The 16,366-nt window shown below is 41.9% G+C and overlaps 1 protein-coding gene across 1 annotated transcript; it reads left to right on the top strand.

Moving 5' to 3' along the window:
- The first annotated feature begins 37 nt into the window (after nucleotides 1-37).
- Nucleotides 38-15,379, top strand: HSP90B1 (heat shock protein 90 beta family member 1). Its single transcript, XM_069099366.1, has 18 exons — nucleotides 38-243; nucleotides 1,826-1,928; nucleotides 2,805-2,946; nucleotides 3,441-3,557; nucleotides 4,115-4,446; nucleotides 6,067-6,178; nucleotides 6,562-6,675; nucleotides 7,136-7,252; nucleotides 8,167-8,304; nucleotides 8,409-8,486; nucleotides 8,578-8,643; nucleotides 9,749-10,018; nucleotides 10,804-11,049; nucleotides 11,603-11,739; nucleotides 11,971-12,049; nucleotides 12,147-12,302; nucleotides 13,918-14,040; nucleotides 15,047-15,379. Exons 1-18 carry the CDS (start codon nucleotides 192-194, stop codon nucleotides 15,074-15,076), a joined length of 2,412 nt encoding a protein of 803 aa, XP_068955467.1. The 5' UTR covers nucleotides 38-191; the 3' UTR covers nucleotides 15,077-15,379.
- Nucleotides 15,380-16,366: the final 987 nt, after the last annotated feature.

Genomic DNA, 16,366 nt, shown 5'->3' on the forward strand with positions numbered 1-16,366 from the left:
GGCTTGGGGGGTGGTGGGCGGATCGCGTCGCTGTCGCTTCCCTCTGTGCTGCTGCAGCCGCAGCTCGGGGCGTGAGAAGCAGAACCCCGCCGGGGGAGGCGGACGGAGGACGAGGCTGTGAGCCGGGAACTGACGCGCCGCGCCGCGCCGTGCCGTGCCGGAGTTGACCGAGCGCTGCCGCCGCCGCCGCGATGAAGGCCCTGTGGCTTCTGGGCCTTTGCTGCGTCCTGTTGCTGGCCTGCGGTGAGTGAGGAGGCGGCTTCGGGGGCCCGGCCTTCAGGAAGCTCCCGTGACGCCGCCCTCCCCCCCCCCCGCCCGTCCCCCGGGGCCCAGTCCCAGGGGGCTTCACCCGGGGCGCTTTGTCTGCTGGGCCCGCCCTCCCGGGACCTTCCCCCCCTTGCCTCCGATCCTCCTCCCATAGAATGGGAACGGCCGTGCGCAGGGAGCGCAAGCGGCCTAGGCGGCCTCAGTTTACCCCCTCTGTAAAATGGGAAACACCACGTGGAAAGAGGGGTACACGGCGATGCTGTTTAAAGAGGCATGTGGTGGTCGGATCCCCCCCCCCCCCCCACCGGAATTTATTTTAACGTTAAAATGGAGATGCGGGGCCAAAGAAAGCCGGCTTAGTAAGCCAACGTTATAAGCCAAGCGTTTAAAGGCCAAAAAAAAAAAAAAACCAAGCGGCTATCCAACCTCTGTTAATTAAACTTTATGCCAGACATCCCCCCCAAAAGAAAAGAAAAGCTCGCCCAATTAGGGACCCTGTCTTCATCGAATGACTGGCTATCCAGGCCCTGCTTGGTCAGCCAGAAGTTGTTGAGGACCTACTATGTGCCAGGCGCCATCCTACGTGAAAGGGAGTAAAAAGCTGTGCCAGCCTTAAAGGGACCTACGGTGTGATGTTGTGTTGTTCCGATGTTACTGAGGTGCTGTTCTAGTTTATGTTGATGTCCTAATATTACATTGTATCATTAGAGTGTTATTCACTGTAAAGAAGGCACTGGAGTTAAGGGGGCAGGCAAGGGCTTTTGGGGGGGCAGCAAGAGAGAATGCCCAGAATTCGAAGATGGGATGGCTTTTGAGTCAACGTCCTGGACCTCATTTTCCCACTAAAATGGGACTGGTGGTGCCGAGAGGGCAGCATAGCATTATGAAGGCTGAGCTGAGTTCAAGTCTTTACTCTAGACAAGCTACAGAGGTAACCCTAGCTTTGTAGTCAAAGGAACAAGAGTCAGATCCTTCTTGATGACACAGCCTTTAATCACGTTACTTTGGTTTCCCTGAGACTCAGTGTTCTTCTCTGTAAAAACAAGCATGCTGGGCTAGGTGGCCTTCCCCTCCCTGGGGCCCTGGATTGGACTGGCTAGTCGAAGGTCTGGGGGACCAAAGAGCCCTTCTGCATGGATGGGAAAGTGCTCATGGTTAGGGCCATGAAGTAACACGTTAAACTACCCAGCCTCATAAGACTTGCTGAGGGGCTTGTACTGCATTGTCCATTTGGGGCTCACTAGCAGGACTGTCCAGTTTAGAAACTGAGGAAAAGCCCAGAGAAGGGACAGGACATGCTTGTGGTCACAGAGATATTAAGGATTCTGGCTGGCACTTGAACCCAGGGCTTTCCAAGTAGAAAGCCAAAAATGTTTCTGTGGAGAAGGGGTGGGGCTGAGGAGTTGGTCATACCCTTATTCAGTCCCAGCCCTTGAACCAGAAGCTGACTTTGGGGTTCAGTACCATGTTCACAAGGCTTCTGGGCCCCTTGTTAGTTCATCTACTCCATGTGACTGGGAAGGCAGTTGTCTCACACAGGAATGTCCTTTTCCCTTAGGATCAGTTAAAGCAGATGACCAGGTGGATGTGGAAGCTACAGTGGAAGAAGATCTGGGTAAAAGCAGAGAAGGTTCTCGGACAGATGATGAAGTCGTCCAGAGGTTGGTGCTGACCTGAAACTGTGACTTACTACATGGGACCAGATGTTGTTTGTGTTTTCTGGTCTTAGAAAGGAAAAGACATCTGAAGTCTGTTGTTAGATATCTAAACAATTCTATTCTTTACCAAAAGCACAAAGCAAGTCGGGTTTTATTTTCATATGTTGAGTCTCCCTCTCTTATCTCCCTTTTAGCTGGTCTTATGGAACTGAAGGCCAGGGTGAGTGACAGGTTTGTCAGACATCAGAACAGAATTTGTCCAAGTGTAATTGACCCCTGTTTATCAGAATTAAATATCAAGTGGAGAGACTTGATGTCCATGGGGCAAAAAAGAGTATCATTAATAAATTAAATCAGAGAGTAAGTGGTTATTGGTTCTTGCTTATTGGGTGAGTGTGGGTAAGTAATATATATTGTATGTGTTATATTCACATATTCACATGTGCTTTTATAATACAATATGGATAAACATAGCATTGAAGAATCCTGAACAACTAAAGGATAATTCAAGAACACTGTTGACAGCCAAACTGTGGTATTAGTTTAAAAACTAAACTGAGAAAAGTGCCTATGCAGAATAGCAGATTTCAGGAAAAAGTGCATTGTAGAAAAGTAAAATTTGTGTTTGGTATATTGTTTCTAAAGCTGGGGTTAATTACCCAAACTATTAGTGTGCATTATAGAGGCAACATAATAATTGAGTGATAGGAATATTTGTTGAAAGGACTTCAATTTTAGCCTTATTTATGGGTGAAAGAAAAGGGTCAGCAGATTACAAACACTGTGCTTCCATTATCATATCAAACACTATGGTCGTTATACGTATTTGCTAATGCTTGTTTTATTGTAGCCTAAGATTTTCTTTTTCTCTGTCCATAGAGAAGAAGAAGCCATTCAGTTAGATGGATTGAATGCATCCCAAATAAAAGAACTTAGAGAAAAATCTGAAAAATTTGCTTTCCAAGCAGAAGTGAACAGAATGATGAAGCTCATAATCAATTCTTTGTACAAAAATAAGGAGGTAAGAATTGTATGCATCACCCCTTGTATAAAAAAGCACATGGTGAAAGATCATAGCTCTTAATTAACTCTCCTGCCAAGATCTCTTACAGGGTTTCTTGTTTTTTGTTTTTTTTCCCACCTCCATAGTATACAATGTAGTAAAATAATTCTAAAACAGTGCTACCCTTCCTAGGCTTTCCCAACAATATAGCATTTTGTTACCTTGAACTAGTCATTGTAAGTCTGTTTAAAATCAATTTAAACTCACCCTATCACATAGAAAAGGTAGGCAACTGATAAGTGAATGATGGTTTCTCAAACCAAGAGTTAAGAAAATTAAGTCACCCAGTTTACCAGATAAGATCTCAAGAGTAGTTAAATATAAGATTGATAAGAGTAGTTAGATAGAAGATTTGAATAGCTTCTTAAGATCGTTGGACAGAAACAAAGTGGGTCTTAAATCTGATGTTAAAAATATATTTTATCTGAGCCCTTTCTTTCAAATTATTGTAGATTTTCTTGAGGGAACTGATTTCCAATGCTTCTGATGCCTTAGATAAAATAAGGCTAATTTCACTGACTGATGAAAATGCTCTTTCTGGAAATGAAGAACTAACCGTCAAAATTAAGGTAAGCTTGAAATTAAGACCAACTCGTGCTTAAATCGAAAAGAATTTCTAGAAATTAGAAGGCAACAGAGTCAATCCTTGGAGAATTATGAATGTGGCAGTCTTTCTTTTCATCCCGATAAACTTGGTTTTTTTCCCCATATTGACTCTTGGGGTTTTGTGTCCTGGCTTAGGGAGAGAGCATAATGGGTATGTGCGTGTGTGTACCTATAAGTACCTGCTGTGGTAGTTACTATGAACATTAATGGATGGTGATCTTGGAGTAACAATAAAAACCTGGGTCATCAGATCTAATTAATTACTAAATATATTAGCCATGTACTTAGGGTATCAAGAGCTAGTGTGCTTGATTTTTTTTTTTTAAGAAAAGCATTTACCCACTTCAAAGTATTTTTTACTGACCATTTTCTAAAATAGTAACAGATTTTAATCCTTGCTCCAAACCTTCATTTCCGCTGGCCGAGGTAGAGAGGACTAGCCCAGAGTTAGGTTGTACAGTTTGCTTTGAGTGTTCAGCATCTGAAAGGTTTCAACATCTTGTCCTTCTTTTGATTGTAGTGTGATAAGGAGAAGAACCTGCTGCATGTGACAGACACTGGTGTTGGCATGACCAGGGAAGAATTAGTTAAAAACCTTGGTACCATAGCGAAGTCTGGCACAAGCGAATTCTTAAACAAAATGACCGAGGCGCAGAGGGACGGGCAGTCAACTTCAGAGTTGATTGGCCAGTTTGGTGTGGGTTTCTATTCTGCCTTCCTTGTAGCAGATAGGGTTATTGTTACGTCGAAACATAATAATGATTCCCAACACATCTGGGAATCTGACTCCAATGAATTTTCTGTCATCGCTGACCCAAGAGGAGACACTTTGGGAAGAGGCACCACCATAACGTAAGTATCCCGATTCCTACTGTGCTGTATCTGCTCATAATGGTGTGTGGGCATTAAGCACTGCATTTCCTACCCATGGAGTTCTGAAGGCAGTGCTTTGTCAGCTTTAAAATGTGGTCTTGACACGGGCTACTTTGTTATTATGCTTTTAGAAGATGAGGCTATGTCTGCACCTGCCAGGTTTAATAATAATCCTCAATCACATATCACTAGGCTTAATTTTAATGGACTGGGTCATTTTATTATTTGACAAGTGTTTATTAAGTGCACTGTGCTAGGTGTTGGAGGTCCACATATAAGGAATGAAATGATGCCTCCTACCATCAGCTTTCATTCTAATGGGAGAGACAAGAATTCATGTAAACTGTCTGCTGCATACATACAAATGTGCACAGGGTCATTAAATACAAGGTAATGAGGAAGGGAAGCTCTGGCAGTCAGGGGAGATCAAGAACAGCTTTATGCAAAGGATGAGCCGCTCTGGTCGGAGCAGAAAAAGGTGATCATCCTAGGCCAGCGGGACAGCAAGGAAAGGGAAGTAGGGAGTGGTCATGGTGCAGGCATGGCTGGCCAACTGGCTGCAGCGGATGGGAAGGGATGTCCAGCCAGCAGGGCTTGGGGGCCCTGGTCGTGACAGGTTCCCCAGAGACAATAGAGAGCCACAAGGGGAGTCATAAACTGATGTTTAGAATGAAACATCCTAAACAACTGTTAATACAGTGTTTGAAGTTTATTAAATAAGCACACAGTAGTGTGGCTTTTATACCTAGCCCTTTACAACAAACAACAAAAATCTGGCCCCTCTATTCTAGCTTATCACATCCTGGCAGTTGGTGGAGGTTTCAGTTAAAGACTTGATTTCTCATAGAATGTAAGCCTCTTGAGAATAGGAAATGTTTCATCTTTGTTTCTCTACTCCAAGTGCCTGGCACATAGCAGTCTCTTAATGAATGCCTGTTGGTTGATTGTATAAGAATAATGTATTTTAGCCAAAATTACTACAGTCTGTGTGATTTGGGGTTGTTTAGTTTCCTGCTTCTGTTTTTAGTAGCACATGGAACTCCTCAGTTTACCATCATTTGCAAGAAGAAGATAGCAATTAGGATTGATCTGTAGACATTACAATCTCTTGTTGCCTTTTTTTTTTTTTAAGGGAAAGGATTTAGTTTCTAATCCTGTAACACTCCTTAGCCTGTTTTTGAGTGGCAAGGGAGCCACCAGGCCTACTCTTAAGTGGTAACTCTTGCTACTAAAAGCTGTAGACCAATGTCTACAGAAGACATTTGCAGTTTAAGTAAAGGTCTTCATCCTTGTCCATAGTAGATAAGGCTTCCCTAAAACTCCCAAGGGCCCAGTGTAGTTAGTTACTCATGATGAAATTTAGAACCCAGTCAGGTAACAGCTTTTCCCTTCCCTCCCCCTCCATCTCTGACCTGCGGAACATTTTCCTTTGTCCCCAAAGTTAACACACCAAGAGCTTCTTGAATTAGGAGAAAGATTTGAGAAAGTATTTACTTTGCCACGATGCTGCTTGAGAAAATTGGAAAGCACAACTAAGTCAACTGTTTCTGCTGATTTTATCTCTTTTCTGAATGAGCCATTTTTCTTCCTCCCTTAAAGGCTGGCTTTAAAGGAAGAAGCATCTGATTACCTTGAACTGGACACCATTAAAAACCTTGTCAAGAAATATTCACAGTTTATCAACTTCCCCATATACCTGTGGAGCAGCAAGGTAAGTCCGCTCTGTTAAGGGATTCATGTAGCAGGCCCTGCCCCCTCCCAGTATCTTGCATATAGTGCCCTGTGCTCTGCTCTGTGGGAAGGGCTTCTCCATTCTTGCCATTCAGGGAGGTTCCAATGCACATAAACAAGCCTGGACTTGATTACTACTTCTGACTGCAAATGTATTTTAAAATTAGCCTGTGAAGCTTGACTGCTCCTGCCTAAAAAGGGTAGAGGGTGTCAGGGAGTCTCTTTTTAGTGTTAAGGAATAATTTACACTGAACTTGGGCCATAGAACGAATATTGTCAGAAGACTGAAACTAATCTTTAGATGGGCGTCCCACAAGGACAGGGTTTAGAAACCCCACTTGAGCTGTCTTTGGGTTTCTGCAGACAGAAACAGTAGAAGAGCCCATTGAAGAGGAAGAAGCAACAAAGGAAAAAGACGAAGTAGATGATGAAGCTGCCGTGGAAGATGAGGAGGAGAAAAAACCCAAGACTAAGAAGGCAAGTTTGGCCCTTAGGAACTTATTTGAAACTGGTAGCAGAAAAGGGACCCCACAGGTGGGCCAGGCAGCTTGTAGGCGTGGGGTTTAGCAGCCTGCTCTGGACGGGGAGGCCCTGCTGTGGTTGCAGGCACTCGAGGCCTAGTTGATGCTTCTCATTTGACTTTCTCAGGGTAAGGTGGCAGAATTGTGCCATTTTAGAGCTTGAAGGAAATTGCATATGACTGCAGTTAAAACAGTAGTCATTAGCCCAACCACTCATGTGTGAGTTGTAATGTAAGGAAAGCTTTTATGAACAACCCTGGGAGGTGTAGGTATAAGTGCAAACAAGATCTCCATTTTAGAGGTGAAGAGACGTGTCTGAAGAACTTTAGGGAATTAACTCAGGCTTACATAGCTCATCAGTGTGTGTGGGTAAGGACATTAGGAGGTATTTCTAACAGTCGTCTCCACCAATTTAGGTTGAGAAAACTGTTTGGGATTGGGAGCTAATGAATGACATCAAACCAATATGGCAGAGACCATCAAAAGAAGTGGAAGAAGATGAATACAAAGCATTCTACAAATCATTTTCAAAGGTAAGATAGTCCTAAAGTAGACAGTTTGGATTGTAAGGCAAAAGAAAGAGTGATTTGCTGTGTCATTAGAGCACTGAAGTTTTTAGTTATTGATGTAATCGACTCTGGGAAATAAGCTTTATTTTCTAGACCATCTATCCAAGCTGTGTAATGAGTTTTATCTGCTGATCACTCTTCTAAAAACACTGAATTGAATTTCTCACTGGTCTGTTTCTAACTTGGCTTGAGTCATTTGCTCACTTCAATTGTATCTCTACTTAAAATATTGTCCATATAATCTTACAGTCTATCTGTCTATTTCTGTCATAGTAATCTTAAATAATATAGCTCATGTTGGTGTACTATTTAACAAAAATAATTTATAAATTAAGGGAAAGGGTCTTCATTATTAAAAACACAAGATTTTTAAAAATTCCCTTCTTGATCTTATTTCTACTTCCTGCAACATTTTGGTGGTCTTCTAAGGGTTTGGTCTTTTCCCTCCTCAGCCATACCTCCCCTTCCCCCAATCCCATCCTTTACCTTGACCTCATCCTTCCAGCCTTGATAATCTTTATCTTTTCATTTCTTCATACTTTCACAGGTATCCATGCTACTTTTTTCTTCTAGAAAAGACTTTGGTTATCTATTCACATTTTTCTTTTTCTTCTCCCACTAGAACTCATCTGTATGCTTCACCATGTTTATAAGAGGAGAGGGACAGTTTTAACAGTATAATGAGCTATAGAAAAACGCTTGAAACTAGTCACAGAAGCATTTACTGGTTGTCTGTAGTCCTGAACTCAGAAATGAGACTCGGCCCCTCAGTGGCTCACCCCTGGATGCACTCTGATTGGAATGTCTATCCTCATGGAAAAAGATTGAGCTTTCATGTTTCCTTGGGCAAAATGTAGTAAAGTAATCTCTTTGCACAGGAAAGTGATGATCCCATGACTTTTATCCACTTCACTGCTGAAGGAGAAGTGACATTCAAGTCAATACTATTTGTTCCCACTTCTGCCCCACGTGGATTATTTGATGAATATGGATCAAAGAAGAGTGACTACATTAAGGTTTGTTTGTTTTTTTAATTTTGTTTCAGTATGCTATCTTCAAGTTTGAAATTCTGCATGAAGTATAATTTTCTGATTATAATTTTGTTTTGGGCCCCTTGTAGCTATATGTACGCAGAGTATTCATCACAGATGATTTCCATGATATGATGCCAAAGTACCTTAATTTTATTAAGGGTGTTGTAAGTATATTGACGTGCTTTTATTCATTGTCTTAGCTTTTAGTAAGTAGTGTGTGTTGTAGCTTGATCACTGATTAACTTTCTCATTTAGGTGGATTCTGATGACCTTCCTCTGAATGTGTCCCGTGAAACTCTTCAACAACATAAATTGCTTAAGGTGAGCATTTGAAGCTTTACTGAGCCATCTATCCAGCCTTCAGCACACAGATCTGGCTGCCTTGACTCATGGACACCAGCAAGGGCCTGAACAGACTTTTCAAATCTGAGGCCTTCATTTGTTTCTTGCATGCCCATTATGTCTTAGGGCACTGTGTAATCCTGTGATACCTTTTCCTATAATTTTCCAAATAAGTTTGAATAAGGGATTTTTGAATAAGTTTTAAGTGGGGATTTTCATTCATTTTTTTTTTTTTACTAATTAGACTTGTATTTTTTAAAAAGAGAGTTTTCCTTTAGAACCTTAAAGAATTCCTGGAGAAAACTTGACAAAATTGTCTTGGGACTAGGAAAAGAACATGTGTCTGAGTGTTGGCCCGCCCCCCCCCAAGCTTTCAGATAACACATAACTGTCTATAATAACAAGAATTCCTGGGCAACTCACAGCTCTCCATTGTTTGGGACCTGACTGCTCTAAGCACATATTTCAAAGTTCTATAAGGCTGAAACCAAGTGAGGGGTCTGGGCTGCCCACAAATACATATTTTAGTTCATAATTTCCTTAGCTAGAGAACCATAAAGAGCAAGGTGGGTTTTTTAGACTTGGGTCCTGCAGGAAGAGTTAATGATGTAATCTTTGGGCCTATAAGAGAATTACATTCTAATACTTCTGGGGTGGGTAGGAAGTAGAAAGCTGTGGCAGCAGAGAAGGAAAAAGTTCCTGTTGGAACATTCCTCAGTTTAAGGTGGCCATCTTCCCGTAATGTGTATCTGGGACCCTTCTATAGCAAAAGAGTCTTAGCTAGGGGTCTGCAAATTTGTGGATAGGTTAGGGTACATTTCTCACAATTTTGGTGTAATTTGCTTTCCTTTGTGGTCCTATGTATTTTATTCCATGCATTTAAAAACATGATTCTGAGGAAAGGGGTCATAGGCTTCACCAGATTGATTGCCCAAAAGGGGGTCCAGGACACAGACTATGTATGAACTATACCTTGCAAAGAATATCTTATTAGCTCTTACGTTTAATCATGTCTTGCTTGGAATCTCATTTAAATGAAAGTCTTATCTCTCTCAACCTGTCTCTTGCCCCTTGGATTTTTTAGGTTATCAGAAAGAAACTGGTCCGTAAAACCCTTGATATGATCAAGAAGATTGCTGAAGAGAAATATAATAAAACTTTTTGGAAAGAATTTGGCACAAACATCAAGCTTGGGGTGATTGAAGACCATTCCAATCGTACTCGTCTTGCTAAACTGCTTAGGTTTCAGTCTTCTCATCACGAAAGTGACCTTACTAGTCTAGACCAGTATGTGGAAAGGATGAAGGAGAAACAGGATAAAATCTATTTCATGGCAGGATCTAGCAGGAAGGAGGTGAGCATGTCATTGAAGAACTCAGCCTTGTGGTAGGTAACAGAGCTGTGTGTTTATTGGGGGAGGGTGGGGAACAGTACAATTAACACTATAAGGCATCAGTTCTCAAAATGGTCTATGGACTCTTGTAGGTCCCCGAAGTCAAAAGACTATTTCCTTCGTATTAAAGTGGCATTTGCCTGTTAAAGTACCCACCTCCCTTTTCTAACTACCTATCTGTGGAGTTGGATTTTCTTAATATATTTAAACCAGAAACAAATCACCATAGGTTGAATGCTGCACAAGCTTTAGGGAGAATCCAACTGTCCTCCATAAAAGATAGGCAAAGGGGAGGCTAGGTGGTGCAGTATATAGAGCACTGGCCCTGGAGTCAGGAGGACCCGAGTTCAAATGCGGCCTCAGACACTTAACACAAAAAAAACTAGCCGTGTGACCTTGGGCAAGTCACTTAATCCCAATTGCCCTCCAAAAAAGCAAAAAAAAAAAAAAAAGATATGCAAGAATATATAAAAACAGTGCCATTCCTCTCTCTGTTTCTGTTTTGTTTTGGAAAATGTCGTGGGTTTTCCCATAACATAATATTTGTGTTAACATGTAAAATAACATTTATCATTTTTAATGAGTTATAACTATTTCAAAATTTACTAATTTTAAATTCTAACACAGTAAACATTAATAAGTAAAATCCATATAAACAAAAGCTCTTTGAGATCCTCTGGAGACCAAAATTTTGGGGAACTGCTGCTTTCAAGGAATCTCATCCATGAAGTGCATTGGCTTTGCAGGCAGAATCATCCCCATTTGTGGAGAGGCTTCTGAAGAAGGGCTATGAGGTGATCTATCTGACAGAGCCCGTCGATGAGTACTGCATCCAGGCTCTGCCAGAGTTTGATGGAAAGAGATTCCAGAACGTTGCCAAGGAAGGAGTGAAATTTGATGAAAGTGAGAAAACTAAGGAAAGCCGAGCTGCTGTGGAGAAGGAGTATGAGCCCCTGCTTGAGTGGATGAAGGAAAAGGCTCTGAAGGACAAGGTAGCCCCTTGAAAGTCATAGTTGTGGTTTGTCTGCATTGGCCCCCAGGCTCATGGGGTGCTGCTCTTCCCTTGTCTCTGCTTCATGGCCCTTCAAGGTACAGCTCTGCCGTAGACCTTTCCTCAACTCTCTTCTCACCCACCCAAATTTAAGTCCAATGAACTTAGTACTCTCTCCTTCCCAAAATGTTTCAAGAACACTGTCTGGAGCTGTCCTTTGCCCCATCCATCTCTGTGTGGCATCTCCCACAATCACCTGGTCTCTTTCCTTCATGCAGAGATTATTGATCCCTTGGTGCCTTGCCCATAGGCAGCTCTACATCAGCAACTGTTACTGTACCTCAGAGTTGCCTGGGACCTCAGAAAGCTTGCATGGTTTACCTGGTTTCACACCTTCATCTTAATGCCTGGTGTTGAATTACTATAGCTTGCCATGGACAAAGTTCCAATGACTGATATTTGGTTCATCATTTTAGTCCAAACTGATTATAGAGAGTACAGTAAACAGGTTGTCATGTATAAGCCCCTGACCTTGGCTCTGTTTTCTCCTTAAGATTGAGAAGGCTGTGATTTCCCAGCGCCTGACTGAGTCTCCCTGTGCTCTGGTGGCCAGCCAATATGGCTGGTCTGGCAACATGGAAAGAATCATGAAAGCCCAGGCTTACCAGACGGGCATGGATATTTCTGCAAAGTAAGCACACCCTCCACGGAGGTTTCTGGGGCTCCTTACACTTTTGTGTCAGACTTCTGTGCTGGGGAGCTGTTGGGGCAACTGCTGCTGTATTGGGTGGGTGTCTAATGAGAGACTGGCAGTTTGTGAACAGCCACCTGCCCCTCCTGATTCCCTAAACTGCATGAAGAATTAAATGGCCCTGGATGAAGTCGGAAGGGTGTTCCCATTTATTTCCTTTATCTTTGACAGTTACTATGCCAGTCAGAAGAAAACATTTGAAATTAATCCTCGACACCCACTGATCAAGGACATGCTCCGACGGGTCAAGGTAAGTTAACAAGCATTGTTGAGGCTTTTTCTTCCTCACAACTTCATTTGTGTGTTTTCCTATTAACAGTAATAACATTTGTCTCTTTCCAAATCAGGAAGATGAAGATGACAAAACGGTTTTAGACCTTGCTGTTGTCCTATTTGAAACAGCAACACTAAGATCAGGATACCTTCTGCCAAACACCAAAGAATATGGAGACAGGATTGAAAGGATGCTCCGTTTAAGTCTGAACATCGATCCTGATGCAAAGGTTTGTCTTCTCCTTCCTTCTCTCTGAGTTAACTGAATTTCAGCTGTCCTTCCTTAGTACACTGAGATGTTTGGTGCTGCTTGGTAACAGATGTTTTGAATAAATCATGTGTGGTAGTGATTCTTGTCAGAAAGGAAATTGCAAGCATTAGCGCATAACCTTTTTTAATGTAGATCAGCAAGAGGCTCCATCCACCCTAATCGCACTTTCTTGTCTAGAGTTTTTGTAACCCCCCTCAGTTTCTCAGCCTATGGAAATCCATTTCACTGCTGTACAGCTTAATGTCAGGAGATTTAGCATCACTGTTGCTTGTGTGCTAAGCCAGTTTGATATGGTCCACGTGATTCTAGGGGAACCTACCAAATGCACCTTTTGGTAATACCAAGGTTCCCTCTTAAATGGAGCAGGGATGCTGAAAAGTGCAGGGCTTCCTGCTTCCTCCTCTCTGGTGTGAGCTTTGCTTATAAAAAACACACCACTGCTGACTCATCAACCTATTAGACTCATTTTCCATTTTTCTAGAACTTGAAAACTCATGAGAATGGGATAAAAAAAAAATTGTTTCCAAGGACTTAATTTTTTTTTTTTTTAAGCTTTCAGGGTATGTTAATCTTCACATGTCAGTTTTATGCTTAAGGCTTTCCTATTTTGTGCTAATGGCAGCTTGGCCCTTTCTAGAAGTAAAGCTTGTGGGTAGCAGTGCTAACTGTTGTGCTCTTCTGCCTCTGGGGGCCGAGGCACCTTTGACGGTGGGTCAGTGTGGTGAAGCCTATAACAATCATGGTTTTAAGTGTACAAACTGCATAGCGTTACAAAGGAATGTACTTAACAAAACATTTTTAAACCTTTTCCTGGTCCCCAGATTGAAAGTGCCTGATATCTATCTAAAGTGCTAGGTTGTGTGCTGGGTGCCATACTTTAGGAAGGATGTTGACAAAATGGAATTCAGTTCAGCAGACATGGAGCAGTCGAGCTATCAGATTAATCTTGTTATCAACGTAGAATTGTCATCACCCTTATGGATATTTGGAATTGTCTTAAATGTCTACTGCCCTTGATTGGCTCAGGAGGTGTCTTTCTCCATGATGTGAGATGCCTTCAGGCAGGAGCTGTTGAGGGATTCATTCCTCTGGCAACTCTGATTCTGTAATCAGGAAAATGTGACGCCCTCGTGGGTTAGGTGGTGCCCATATTTCTTTTAAACCCTATATTGCAGATGGGGAAAGTGAGGCTCAGATCACATGGCAGTAAAAGTTGATGGTCCATAGATGCTGTCTGTGAATAACTGGAAGGAAGGCCCTAATTCCTATCCTGTTCCTCAGATGTTATGTTAAATAGTAGTAATAGTGACATTGACACTGTGCAGTCATTTACAGTGATTGTCTCATGTGATTCTCACAACCAACCTCGGAGGTAAGGCACTGACTGTACAGATTAGGAAACTACGTCGAGCAGGTTAAGTGACTTGCTCAGAGTCACAGAGCTAGGGCCTCAAGCTGGCTCTGAATTCAGGTCTTCCTGGCTCCGGGCCCAGGACATGGAAGCTTACACTGTAGTCAACCAAGTGAAGATAGCTTCAGGTCTTTACTGATGTTGTTTTCAATTTATACCCAAGGTGGAAGAAGAGCCTGAAGACGACCAGGACGACGATATAACAGAAGATGCGTCAGAAGATTCAAAACCAGAAGATGAAGAGGAAGTTGATATGGATGCCGAGGAAGAGGAAGAAACAAAGAAAGTATGTGCTGAGAATGGCGCCATTGCTCCTGTTTGGGGCTCAAGCTATGGCGCTGCTTGTTCAGTGTAGACATTCAGCCCCTTTCTATATATGGGCCTCGGATCAAGGGCTGTCTCTGGGGAGACCCGCACCAGAGTGTGTGCTGGGCAAAGACAGGAGTGGAAGGGGTGGGTAGTTGGGAAGAGGGTGACCCTTGGTCTGAGGCTAAAGGATGACCAGGGTTGCCAAGAGGGAATTCACTCCAGATGAGAGGAGACAGGAGGGGAAGTGAAGTAGGAACTGGGTGGGGAGAGATTAATACTGGATCCTAGAACCAGGAGGAGATGTACTCCGATCTCCATTGCAGAAATTGGGGGTCAGGAAAAGGCTTTGTTGAGGTGGTGTGGTCCAAGACTGGAGTGGGAGGTGGGAGATGGAGGGTCAGGGGCCAAATTACCAGGTGGGAGAGGTGGGTCTGGGCCGGCCTAGAATGGGACTTTAGGAAGTGCCAAGATGAGTTTGGGTTTCAGTAGGGAGTCGTGATCTGCTGAGCTCTGCTCAAGGGCAGTAATGTGGATAGCTGGGAGGGGTCCTCGGGGCAGGGAGGTGACAGTGGTGGTTTTGGTCAAAGGAAAAAAGGTGTGAGAGATGGTGGGGCTCAGTAGAAGCAGCAAGCTGGCAGCTGTTGGTGTAGAGTGTCAAAGGGGAGGTCGAGGAAAACTTGGGCTTGGGATGTTTATGTAACAGTTGTACTTGCTATGGCCCTGCCTAAGAATATTTGTCAAAAGTCACTTCACAGCTGCCAACTTTTAAAAGTACATATAATGCTGATAAACTCTTAGATTCTCAGAATAGTTTACACAAAGAAGAAAGAAATCTGTACTGTTAAATGACTTCTAGATGATTCTAGCCAACATGCTGAAACCATGTCCAGAAAAGCAAAGAAGGGTCGTATACTGGAAAGTTAGTTTTATGTAGTTACCTGATCTGAATAAGACATTTACTATTTTGTGTTTTGTCTTTACAGAAATCTCCAAGTGGAAAAGATGAATTGTAACTCTCACCATTGGAATCCACTGTGTCCAGTGTAGAGAGAAAATGTGAATTTAAACTGTTCTGTTGGGGGAGGCTTGGGATATTTTTTTTGTGTTTTTTGCTTTTTTTTACCCCCCCCCCCCACACTGTAAAAATGTCAGGATTGTGGGTCACAGGAAGAAGCCGTTTTTTGTTTGTTTTGGGGTTTTTTTTTTTTTAGTTGAATTTTTTTTTAACATTCCTCATGAATGTAAATTTGTACTATTTAACTATTTGGTGTAAAATCTTGTCATGTGTACAAAAATAAAAAAATTCCCAAACACTATGTGTTTTTATTATCTACCCACTTTATTTAAAAAGGCAGCTAAGATTTTGGAAATTCTCTTAAGAAAAGCTTGATTTAAGTACATATTATGAAATAGTGTGTTTAGTTCAATTAATGTCTTATGTTCATATTAAGGATAAGGCACTGATTGATAATTTAATCAAAAGATTAACACCTAACCATTTTGCCTTTTAAAGATTTACAATGTAAAATTTAAGAAAATCTAAAAGTAAGTTTAGCAGATCTTAATTTGGAGGAAGTAGGAAGAAACAAATTGAACTGTGACAAAGGATACAGGGGTCCTTCAAAAGATAGTCAAAGATGCCCTTTAGAAAGAGACTGAAATCAGTAAAATCTATTCCATTGGTTGGGAGAGAGACATGTTGAGTCTAGCTCAGTAATTTCTAGGGAAAAAATTTTGGAAGAAGGTGAAAGTGTTCAAGATGAAGCAACTACATCAACTTTAGCCTTAGCTTTTTTGATATATTTAATACTTTTAGTATCTGATAAAACACAAAGACCTCAGTTTGACAAAAACGGCCAAGAAAATTGGACAGCAGTGTGGAAAAATTTATATTTAGACCAACGCCTTAAAAAAAGCTTCAATTGAGTGTGTGACCTAGATGTTAAAAGCCATATCATAAGCAAATTAGAGAAACATGGAAAAATTTAGATCTATAGACAGTTTAAAGGGAAATGACTGGGAAAAACAATCTTTGTAGCTGATTTCTCTGATAAAGGTCCATTTCCAAGATATGGAATTCATTTACGCTAATAAGAATGGTTTCCCCAATTAATAAATGATCTAAGATCAGGCAGTTCTCAAAGGAAAGAAACCCATGCTAGCTAAAACCATATAGACAAAAATGTTCCAAATCACTACATGTTAGAGAGAGGCAAATTAAATCTTAAGATTTTATACCCACCAGAGTGGTGAAAATAAGATAAATGTTGGAAGGGCTGTTAGGAAAACAGGCACATTGATAG

The sequence above is a fragment of the Petaurus breviceps genome, unplaced genomic scaffold (genome assembly GCF_028583685.1).
Source record: "Petaurus breviceps papuanus isolate PSGF00001 unplaced genomic scaffold, PetGlider_PUasm1.0 379, whole genome shotgun sequence".
Taxonomy (NCBI): Eukaryota; Metazoa; Chordata; class Mammalia; order Diprotodontia; family Petauridae; genus Petaurus; species Petaurus breviceps.